Consider the following 12,178-nt stretch of genomic DNA (forward strand, 5'->3'; position numbering starts at 1 on the left):
AAGCTCGGGGCTTGGCACCAGGTCCTCCTCACCAGCGTCACCCTGTCTGTGAGATGGCCTCTTAGTAATGCGTTTTTAGTGGAGTCGAACCCGACCCTGTAGCCCCGGAGGCGCGGGGCCGAGGCCGACTGCACCCGGGCCGGGCACTGCGGCGACGGCGGCGGCGGCGGCGGCGGCGGCGGCGCAGGGCGAGGCCGGGCCGGGCAGGGCGGCGCGACTCAGGGGCGGGGCGGCGGCGCAGCGTCGTCGTCGTAGTCGTCGTCCCCGCCTCCTCTCCAGGGCCCGCGTCGGAGCCTCAGCGGCGGCGGCGGTTACAGCCGAAGGAGTGCGTTTGGCCCGGGCGCGGCGGCGGCCATCGAGACCCGCCCGAGGCCCGTCTCCCTCAGCCTCGCGGCGCTCCCAGGTTGCAGCGCGCGCCCCTCCAGCTCGTTCGCTCGCCCTCTCCCTGCGGCCGGCTGCGCCATGGCGTTGGCGTTGGCGGCGCTGGCGGCTGTCGAGCCGGCCTGCGGCAGCCGGTACCAGCAGGTAAGTAAGCAGCGCCCGGGTCCCGCCCCGGACCCCGAACCCCGGCCCTGCCCTCCCCGCCAGCCGCCTCAGGCCTCCCGCGCCGGCCCGCGGCCAGCTCGACGCTGGGGCCTGGCAGGCCGCGCGGGGCCTGGGCGGGCCGGGCTGGCCCCGGGCTGGGATTCCAGGACGCCGCGGGCCGGGCCCGCCCCTCGCGACCCCGGGCGGGACCCGGGCGGGGGAAAAACCTCCTCCCGGCCTGGTGTTTCTCCCGTTTCCTAGGGCGGGCGGGTCCCTGAGTCAGAACCCGCGACCCTCTTGAGGGCATTCGTTTTTGTTTTTTCCACCTTTGGTTTGATGTCATCGGAAAGAAAGAAACAAAAAAAGAAAGCCTGAAAATGGAAGGGGAAACTGGGTGGAGGGAAGAGATTAAAATCGCTGCTACTGCAGCCGACAGCTCCCCGCCGCGAGATACGATTACTCAGGGTTTCAGCGCCTGGTCTGGTTGTGGAAACCCATCCCCCTTGCCTCTGTTTTAAGACAAAAGTCAAAAATGAAGCGAGAGAGGAGCCTGCAGTTTGCAGAAGATTTGGGAAAGGCGGTGATGTTTGGCGGCGGTGTTGCCCCCAAATGTAGAGCTACAGCGAAGGCTGCAGGGCGTGTGCCTGGGTGTATTTTATTTTATTTTATTATTTTTTTATACCAGAATTTCAGCATGGTGGCCTGGGTGTATTTTAAATGCTCAGAAGTGACGTTTTAAGATATTTCATGGCATTGCTGGGAAGGAAATGCATAGAGGATGATTGGATTATTATCTCTGGTATGATATATAAATTTAGGCCCCAGGGAAAAGAGCTGCTTGTTTTACTCTCCGTCTGTAGCTGAGTTCCCCCGGAAATGTAGAGAGACCTTTTGCAGGGTTTTTAGAGGTATTAATCTAACACATTGTAATTGTGGGAATGGAGCCAGATGTAACTGATGTTAATTGGAACCGCAAATAACTGCTTGTGTTCTGTCATGTTTCAGATTCTTACGGTATGATTTGCATACAAATGTCAGTCCTGTTTATGAAATCAAATGGCCTATCTTAGATGATGTACAGTTTTATATTTTAAAAGTGAGGAAAACGAATGCGATTAAAACATGTAGATTAACCCTGGAGCGCCCAGTTACTGGTTTGTTTTGCTGTCAGCCGTGTGTTGTAATCCATCCTACCCCTTCCCGCTGGGACTCCCGAAATGACTAGTTAAGAATTTAGCTTCTTGGTTTCATAAACACGCCCCACATTGTGGCAATGCAGTTAATCATTAGATCTCTTTACAGCCTGGGGTCTAGCACATGCTTTTTTTTTTTTTTTTTTTGTATGACATCGGGCAAGACTTGGGGTTCTTCCCTGCTTTAGTAAAATTCGAATGACAGATGTCACTTAACTGTGACAGCGGTGTTTGCAAATCGCTTGTACTGTATAGTGTCATCTGATTCATTCTTTTCATCCTGACTTGGATAAGGCAAACAAGCAAAGGAGCTGTGGTTTTTTCTTTGTACTGCCATCTTCTTGAGCTTTTAGGTAATGCTGATAATACTGCTAGAATACAAAAAATTTCCTGGAGTATGAAAATTGTATATTCCTTAGTGTAGTATTGAATAGCTTTTAATTATGTAGAATTGAGGTATGTCAGGGATGGGCCGTCTTTATTTCATTCTTTTTTAAATAATTATTTTGAAGAAATAATCTTCAAGAAAGAATGAAAAATAGTCTTCCTAGAAAAACTGTAAAACATTTAGGAAAAAAACTTCTCCAAACAAAAACCGATCAAAAAACTATCACCCATAGATAATCAAAGTTAACATTTTGATGTGCATTGTGGGTTTATAGCTATGCAAATATACATAGGTATAGATCAGTATACATCTGTACAGATAAGGAAAGCTAATATTGATTTACTGTTCACCAATCCCAGTACTAAGTGGTTTACATCCATTTTTTTTCATTTAATCTTTACAAAACTCTTATGAGTCAGGGTTTGTTCATCATTGTATAGATAGATGGCAAAGTCACGATTCAAAGAGGCTCAGTAACTTGTCCAAGGTCACAAAGCTGCTAAGTAGAGATTATAAGGATATACACACACTTATACTCACCTACTTAAAACACAGGCTCACAAATACAGACATGCATTAGCAGTTACATACACATGCATATGTATTATTTTATGCACCCATATATACATATGGGTGCATAAAATATAGGTACATCTTGGTACACTTGTCCAATTCTATGAGCCCCTGATTATACTTGCACATACTTTTGCACATATGTCCAGTGTATCATATTCTTAGGCATATGTGCATTGCAAATTTGCGTATATGTATATTGTGCACATGTATGTACAAAGGGACAAAATCTAGATATGTAATTAAATGAGTTCATATTGGAATACTGTTTTGTAATGTTCATCACATAATATGTTATGAATATCTTTCCATGCTTGATCAGAGAATATGCATATTTAAAAAAAGACTTTTGAATTATAGAATGTTGGTGAATTGTCCAGGCAACTTGATAGGAGCATGATAGTATGGTCGTCACAAAAGGCTATTCTGACTTGTTTGACCTGGTTAATCAAATTGAGCTAGTCTTCTAGCCAAGTAAATGTAACAGAAAGCTGTATGATTCATTCATAAATGCAAACACAATTTTGTCTTTTTTGTTTGTTTGTTCTTTTTTTTTTTTTTTTTGAGACAGAGTCTTGCTTTGTTGCCCAGGCTAGAGTGAGTGCCATGGCATCAGCCTAGCTCACAGCAACCTCAAAATCCTGAGCTAAAGCAATCCTACTGCCTCAGCCTCCCGAGTGGCTGGGACTACAGGCATGTGCCATCATGCCCAGCTAATTTTTTCTCTATATATTAGTTGGTCAATTAATTTCTTTCTATTTATAGTAGAGACAGGGTCTCACTCTTTCTCAGGCTAGTTTTGAACTCCTGACCTTGAGCAATCTGCCCACCTCGGCCTCCCAGAGTGCTAGGATAATAGGCGTGAGCCACCGCTCTGGGCCACAACTTTGTCTTTATGGTCTTTTTATTGGTAGTGCAATATCTGTGCAACTTGAATTTAGCATAGTGACAGACAATGCAGAAAGTTCAGGCTAATAGGTTCCCTGTGGCATTATTTTATTTTTTTGTTTTTTTGCATTTTGAAACTGAAATTGTGTGTCCAAACATATGGAACCACTGTTTCAGAAAGGTCTAGGTTTTATTGAGAAACCTGTTATGTGCTGCTCTTTCTGAGGATGTTCATTCCTGTTTGTGGGTCCTAAACTCTCTTTGCCTTACTGCAACAGATCTTTGCCTATATCATAAATTTTGCCAATTCATACCAAGTATTTTGAGATATTTGGATTTTGAATTTGATATAGGTGAGTTGTGATGACACTGTCATGTTGACTTAAAAACAGACTGCAGAATGTTTAGTTTTGGACTTACTGCCTGCTAAAGAAGTTACTCATTTGTATCACCAATAAGTTCATAGTGTAGTCTTATGACAATTATGGAGCAGCTTTGGGAATGATAGGTTTTTGGGTAAGTTCTCTCAGGATTGTGGAGGAACATTTTGATAGATCAGGGAAAAGATTTTATCTCTGACAGATCAAAACATATTCACGTTAAGGTATTAGATAAACTCATGATCCTGGAGGAAAAGAGTGAATAGAGCCTATGTGGTTTGCTTTATTTTAATTTTTTAGTTTCAAAAGTAATTATATAATGCCCCTTAGAATGTTACGTCAAGATTTTTTAGGTTATTTGCTTTTTTTAATGGCCTTTGTGGTCAGTGATCAAGGAAAACTTATAAAAATATTGAGAAGATGAGTACATTACTCCTTTGGAAACTTTATTTAATTGTGGTAAAATACACATAAAATTTGTCATGTTAACCATTTTTAAGTATGTAGTTCAGTGACATTAAGTACATTCACATTTTTGTGTAACCAATCTATTAATATGCTGGAATTTTTTTCACCTTGCAGAACTGAAATGCTGTACCCATTCTGTGGCTGGCTTATTTCACTTAGTATATAATGTCTTCAAGGTTCATCCATGTTATAGCATGTGTCAGAATTTCCTTCCTCTTTAAAGCTGAATAGCATTCCATCTATGTATATACCACTTTTTGTTTAAACATTCATCTGCTGATGGAGACTTGATTTGCTTCCACCTTTTGTTTGAGTCCCTGCGTTCGTTTCTTTTGGATATACCCAGAAGTTGAATTGATTGGTCATATGGTAATTCTATTTTTAAGTTTCTGAGGAGCCACCATACTGTTTTCCATAGCACCATTTTAGATCTCCACAGTGCAGATGGGTTCTGATTTCTCCATATCTTCCACAACACTTGTTATGTTCTGTTTTTGTTTTTTTTTTTTGTGATAGTAGCTGTCTGATGGGTATGAAATGGTATCTCATTGTAGTATTGATTAACATTTCCCTAATAATTAGTAATGTTGAGCATCTTTTTTTTTTTGAGACAGTCTCACTTTGTTGCTTGGGCTAGAGTGCCATGGCATCAGCCGAGCTCACAGCAACCTCAAACTCCTGGGCTCAAGCAATCCTACTGCCTCAGCTTCCCAAGTAGCTGGGACTACAGGCATGCACCACCATGCCCAACTAATTTTTTTTTAATATATATATATTTTTAGTTGTCCAGCAATTTCTTCCTATTTTTTTAGTAGAGATGGCATCTCGCTCTTGCTCAGGCTGGTCTGGAACTCTTGAGCTCAAGCAGTCCTCCCGTCTCCACCTCCCAGAGTGCTAGGATTATAGGCCCACTGTGCTGGGCCCTGATGTTGAGCATCTTTTCATGTGCTTATTTGGTCATGTATCTTTTTTGGAGAAATGTCTATTCAAGTCCTTTGTTCATTTTTTGTTTGTTTGTTTGTTTGTTTGAGACAGAGTCTCACTTTGTTGCCCAGGCTAGAGTGAGTGCTGTGGCATCAGCCTAGCTCACAGCAACCCCAAACTCCTGGGCTCAAGCAATCCTGCTGCCTCAGCCTCCCAAGTAGCTGGGACTACAGGCATGCACCACCATGCCCGGCTAACAACTACAGGCATGCACCACCATGCCCGGCTAATTTTTTCTATATATAATAGTTGGCCAATTAATTTCTTTTTTTTTTTTAATTTATAGTAGAGACGGGGTCTCACTCTTGCTCAGGCTGGTTTCAAACTCCTGACCTCAAGCAATCCGCCCACCTCAGCCTCCCAGAGTGCTAGCTTTGTTCATTTTTGAATTGGGCTTTTTGTGGTTGAGTTATAGAAGTAGAATTATTTCTTAATATTTATGTTTTCAACATTTTACTATGGAAATGTGCAACACATAACAAAAATAGAGTATCATAAGCCTTATGCACCCATCACCCAGCTTCAGCAGTTATCAATTAATGGCTAATCTCATCTTGTTTATACTCTCCACCATTATTTTGAAGTAAATCCTGGAAATTATCATATCATTTCATCTATAGATATTTCTGTGTCTAACTCTAAAGATAACATATGGTATGATATTTTAAGCAGGTATTATCACATGAGGAATATATCATGAAGGAGCTTTTTTGTAGTCTGTTAGGCCTATGGAAACAGGATTTGTCAGTGTTAGGGGCTGCAGATGTGTAACTGTCCCTTGTATTTGATTTGACTCACTCTTGGCAAGCCTCACGCTTTGTGTTGTTTTGTAGCAGTGATGAACTCCTGTTGATATTTTCTTATTTTCTTCCCTGATCCCACTGGTGACCACTTGTTAAGGGAGATTCATTTGGCTTAATCATTTTATCTGTACTCTGGAAACAGGGCAGAACTTCCGGGCAGAGACTAAGGCTTGGTTGAGGTGCTCTAGGGAATCCTGCTCTAAGCGGATGCCATCTACTGGTTTGCCCGTACATAACTTTAAATACTTTATCCTGGACATCAATTATATTAAATTGTGTTAAATTATATTATAAAATAAATCCTACACGAGAATCACTTTTTTTTTTTTTTTTTGAGACAGAGTCTCTCTTTATTGCCCAGGCTAGAGTGAGTGCCGTGGCGTCAGCCTAGTTCACAGCAACCTCAAACTCCTGGGCTCAGCGATCCTACTGCCTCAGCCTCCCGAGTAGCTGGGACTACAGGCATGCGCCACCATGCCCGGCTAATTTTTTGTATATATATTTTTAGTTGGTCAATTAATTTCTTTTTATTTTTTTTGGTAGAGACGGGGTCTCGCTCAGGCTGGTTTCGAACTCCTGACCTTGAGCGATCCACCCGCCTCGGCCTCCCAAAGTGCTAGGATTACAGGCGTGAGCCACCGCGCCTGGCCGAGAATCACTTTTTATTAAGAGAAAACAGAAAGGCTTGAAGAGATTCAAATGACGTCCTCTGATTTATTTGTTCTTAGGGCTTTAAAATAAATGCATTGGGGGCCGGGCGTGGTGGCTCACGCCTGTAATCCTGGCACTCTGGGAGGCCAAGGTGGGAGGATCCCTCAAGGCCAGGAGTTTGAGACCAGCCTGAGCAAGAGCAAGACCCCATCTCTACTAAAAATAGAACGAAAATTAATTGGCTGACTAAAAATATATAGAAAAAGTGAGCCGAGCATGGTGGCGCATGACTGTAGTCCCAGCTACTTGGGAGACTGAGGCAGAAGGATTGCTTGAGCCCAGGAGTTTGGGGTTGCTGTGAGCTAGGCTGATGCCACAGCACTCACTCTAGCCTGGGCAACAGAGTGAGACTCTGTCTCCAAAAAAAAAATAAATAAATGCATTGGTTTCTTAATTTATTCTTATGTTATCTTTGAATAAATACAGCTGCCATATTTTGGTGGTAATGGATGATACCCATTTAGATAAAGCAACTTTTAACACTTTTACAAGAGATTAATGCTAAAAATTGACTTGATGGTTTTACCTTTTTTTACTCAAGTCATTATTGCCAATAAGCTAGGCAACTAGTAATATCAAATATGTTGGGTTTTGCATACTTTTCAGTTATAATTGCTTGCAGTGGCTGGCTAGGTGGAAGTACCAGTCAGTTCTCTGTATCTACAGGTTGTTTATCCACGGATTTAACCAACTATAGATCGAAAATACTTTGAGGGAAATAACAATATAGTTATAAAACATAACACAAATAAATGTAGTATAACAACTATTTACATAGCATTTATATTATATTAGGTATTATAAGTGATCTGGAGATGATTTAAAGTATATGGGAAGATGTGTGTAAGCTATATGCAAATACTGCACCATTTTATATCAGGGACTTGAGCATCCATGGATTTTGGTAATGAGGGCGTGTCCTGGAACCTTACCCTGTGGATACCAAGGGATGATTATACGGTATGTGTTGCTGACTTCATCAAGTATAGTAATAAAAAGCAAGTGTAGACTGGGCGTGGTGGCTCACGCCTGTAATCCTAGCACTCTGGGAGGTCGAGGCATATGGATCATTTGAGCTCAGTAGTTCGAGACCAGCCTGAGCAAGAGCGAGACCTATGTCTACTAAAAAAAATAGAAAGAAATTAGCTGGACAACTAAAAATGTAAATGTATAAAAAATTAGCCTGGCAGGGTGGTGCATGCCTGTAGTCCCAGCTACTTGGGAGGCTCAGGCAGGAGGATCACTTGAGCCCAGGAGTTTGAGGTTACTGTGAGCTAGGCTTACCCCAAGGTACTCTAGCTTGGACAACAGAGTGAGACTGTCTCAAAAAAAAAAAAAAAAAGCAGGTATACTCAGACATCACTCAGTGCATCCTGCTGTTATAATAGGAGTTATTATTTTTCTAAATAATGTAATTTATATTTAAAATCTCAAACGTAGGCCAGGCAGTGGCTCTTGCTTATAATCTCAGCACTGTGGGAGGCTGAGGCTGGAGGATTGCTTGAGGCTAGGAGTTTGGACCAACTTGGGCAACAAATGAGATCCCATCTCTATAAAAAATAGAAAAATTAGCCTGTAGTGGTGGTGTGTGCCTATAGTCCCAGCTACTCAATAGGCTTAGGTGGGAGGATCCCTTGAACCCAGGAGTTTGAGGTTACAGTAAGCTGTGATGGCGCCACTCCACTATAACCTGGGCAACAGAGCCAGACTCTGTCTTTAAAAAAAAAAAAAACAAAAACAAAAAACCCCAAATATTATGGAATTCAAAAGTGTGTGCCATAGGCCTTCTTAGTTAAAAGGAGTTCACTAAATGCCTGTTCACTAAATGTGTACTGCTGTTTTGTTGTCTTTCTCTCTTTTTCTCCTTCCTTTTTTCCTTTCTTTATTTAATAGCACCCAGCACAACTTTATGCATATAGTTGGTACTCACTAAATACCTATTGAGTGACTCCAATCCATGAGAACGTATTATAGTATTGACATAGAGTCAGGTGTAATGTTGTACTAATTGAGAGAATGAGATACTAGATAAAAGGCATCATTCTGGGATGGACATTAGAGAAGGAAGGGAGCACCTAGTTCCAGAGACTTCTAGGAAAGCTTCTAAGAAGATGAAACTTGAGCCTGCCTTAAAGGATGGGTAAGATGTAAACAGGGAGATAGGGCTTTGGGGGAAGGGGTGGGCTCTCATGATTTGTTTTTTCCATGGGGAATTCGTTTGTGTTCCTAGAATGCATTACCTTGTCTGACCTGGAGGCCACCTCTCCCTCTATTTCCTCCCCCTCTGTGGTCCCCACTCCCCTGGCCTCGGCCTGTTAGGGAGTGAACTGCAGAGCTCTGCCTCCCCCTCCCCCACCCCTTAGAAAAATTGTCTTCCATGAAACTGGTCCCTGACACCAAAAAGGTTGGCTGCTCTAACTAGTGCCCCTCCCATCTTAGTGTACTCATCTGCCCTAAGGGGACTTTGAGTACCTCCTCCCTGTCCCCTGCCATTAGGTTACTTTCCCTTGAGCACAGTGAAAGTCCCCTGAAAAACTTGTACATGAACATTGATAGTGGCATTATTCATAATAGACAAAATGTTCATCAACTGACAAATGGCTAAACAAAATGTAGTATACCAGTATAATGGAATATTATTCAGCCAGCAAAAAGGATGAAATACTGATAGATGCTATGTGGGTGAAACTTGAAAACATTATAGTTAAAGAAGCCAGTCACTCAAACAATCCACCCGCCTCAGCCTCCCAGAGTGCTAGGATTACAGGCGTGAGCCACCACGCCCGGCAAAGTTTTAGGTTTTGAGACTCTATCTCAAAAATACATTTTGGAACCAAGCAACTAATTTTATTGTTCACTTTGGTTCTAAGGCACATGCTCCACACCCCCAAGCTAGCGAATGTCTGACTTGTCCCCAAAGTGTAAAAAGATGTATGTTTAAGGATTCTGTTGCTCAGCAAGTTGTTATTCACACAGACAGTAGTTGCTAAATACCTCTTTTTGAGGGTGAGTGCCTCTTTCCCCCCACATTGTAGTGTTTTAAATAGCTTTCTTGATGGAGCTTAATCTTATCACCAGCATTATAGAAACAAGCCAGAGTGGGAGGGCTGTCCACTGACGTTTTAGGATTATCCCATAGTCATAATGAGTGTTTTTAATTGTTGTTTTTGACATGATTCTAAAGTAGTGAATTTTGTTTATTTTTAGAGACAATGTTTCACTCTGTCACCCAGGCTGGAATGCAGTGGCTCAATCATAGCTCACTGCAGCCTCAAACTCCTGGACTAAAGCCATGCTCCAACCTCAGCCTCCCGAGTGGCTGGGACTACAGGCACATGCCACCATGCCTGGCTAATATTTATTTATTTATGAATGAATGAATGAAATGAGGTCTTGCTGTGTTGCCCAGGGTAGTCTTGAACTCTTGGCCTCAAGCCATCCTCCCATCTCAGCCACCCAAAGTGCTGGTATTAATGAGGGAACCACTAAACTAGTGAATTTTGATGGAGCAAAAATCTTCACCTGGAATTCTTTTTTTCCTAACCAAAGAGAAAATTGAGGTGTTTGAGGTTGGAATTTCTTTGCTCTGTTATCTTTTACTGTACCCGTTGTGTTAAATGATTGAATTTAACATTTCCAGGTTGCCAGGAGAGCAGGTAACCTGTCTTACAGATACTGGCGTATAAGACCTTTTTACTTCTTTATTCTTTGGACTTCTATGTTTCTTAGAATTTCCATGCTTCCTTTCTGAAACCTACATTATGCATAGGTAACGTGATTACTTTGACCAAGCTCAGGAGTTAGAACACGGGTTAGAAATACCAAGCTAGGCCTAAATGAAGGACATAACTGGCTGTACAGCGTATTGACGCAACGTTCTCAAGCCACTGCACTCCAGCCTGAGCGATGGAGCGAGACCATCTCTAAAGAAAATAAATAAATAAAAGTCTGTATTTGCTTCTATTCTTGCTGCTGACTCTTGCTGCTTTTTGCAACTTTCCCATGGCACAAAAGTGGTTATGTGTGCGGAGGCTCAGAATACCCTGACTAGAGCTTCAAATTATGCTAAAACTAGTATTTCAGGTGAACCATTGTCCTAGAAGTTCTCTTTAAATAATTCATTGATTGGGTGTTCTAGGAACATTTGACTTTACTAGAGCTATTTTGCCCATATACCTTTGTTTAAAGGAAAAAATTATTTTAGGTTATGATGCAATTATTTTGGGAGTGTCTTAAGTTTAACATTAGATTACTAGGGCCCCCAAAAATGTGCCCAGATGGTAAATGCTGATGAGAATCTGACATAAGAATTCATTTGAAATTGAATGCTATGCAATATTAATCAGAAAGTTTGTTGGGCTCTGGTTTTGAATGGCATAGGAAGTGGAGATTGAGATTGTCAGTTAAAATTTAATGGATTAGAGTGCTCTACTTCATGTTATGACACCTCAGGCTTTCTGTTTTTCTGTTTCAACTCAAGATAGAGTTCTTTGTAGCAGTGTGATTTAGAAGTTGTGTGTGTTCTATTATATAGTACTTCAGCTGGTTCTATATATCATGGTAGTACTGAAGCCAGGACCAGACCCTCATGTCAGTTACATCACTAAATATTCTTCTTTTTTTTTTTTTTCTTTTTTTTTTAGTCCAAATCCTATTCTGCTGACACTAAATATTCTTGTTTTTCCTTCTGTCTTTCAAAAAATAAATATTCTGTTATTCCTTTCCTAACTGATTCCCAGTCTCAGCCAACTAATCTTTTGAGTTAATGTAGTCTATTGTCACACTGGAAAAATTAATTGAAATGTCTTTTCTTTTTTTTTTTTTGAGACAGCGTCTTACTCTGTTGCCTGGGCTACAGTGCCGTGACATCATCCTAGCTCACAGCAACCTCAAATTCTTGGGCTCAAGCAATCCTTCTGCCTCAGCCTCCCAAGTAGCTGGGACTACAGGCATGTGCCACCATGTCCGATACCCGGCTAATGTTTTCTGTATATTTTTAGTTGTCAAGCTAATTTATTTCTATTTTTTTAGTAGAGACGGAGTCTCACTCTTGCCTCAGATTTCTAATTGTCTCATATTTCTAATTGTCTTTATACTTGCATTAAAATAGGAATTTTCTTGTTTTGTTTTGAGACAGGGTCTCATTCTGTTTCTGGGGCTAGAGTGCAGTGGTGTCATCATAGCTCACTGTAACAAACTCCTGGACTCAAGCATTCCTCTTGCCTCAGCCTCCCAAGTAGCTGAGACTCCAGGCATGCCACCACG

The 12,178-nt window shown here is 41.9% G+C and overlaps 1 protein-coding gene across 1 annotated transcript in view; it reads left to right on the forward strand.

Annotated features, from left to right (window-relative positions):
- The first annotated feature begins 237 nt into the window (after positions 1–237).
- Positions 238–12,178, forward strand: part of NDFIP1 (Nedd4 family interacting protein 1) — a 30,234-nt gene continuing 18,293 nt past the window's right edge. Inside the window, exon 1 of the mRNA XM_012749050.3 lies at positions 238–525. Within this exon, the coding sequence (XP_012604504.1) occupies positions 463–525 (63 nt within the window). The 5' untranslated portion in view covers positions 238–462. The remainder of the gene's footprint in view (positions 526–12,178) is intronic.

This window comes from Microcebus murinus, chromosome 21 (genome assembly GCF_040939455.1).
Source record: "Microcebus murinus isolate Inina chromosome 21, M.murinus_Inina_mat1.0, whole genome shotgun sequence".
In the NCBI taxonomy this organism is placed as follows: Eukaryota; Metazoa; Chordata; class Mammalia; order Primates; family Cheirogaleidae; genus Microcebus; species Microcebus murinus.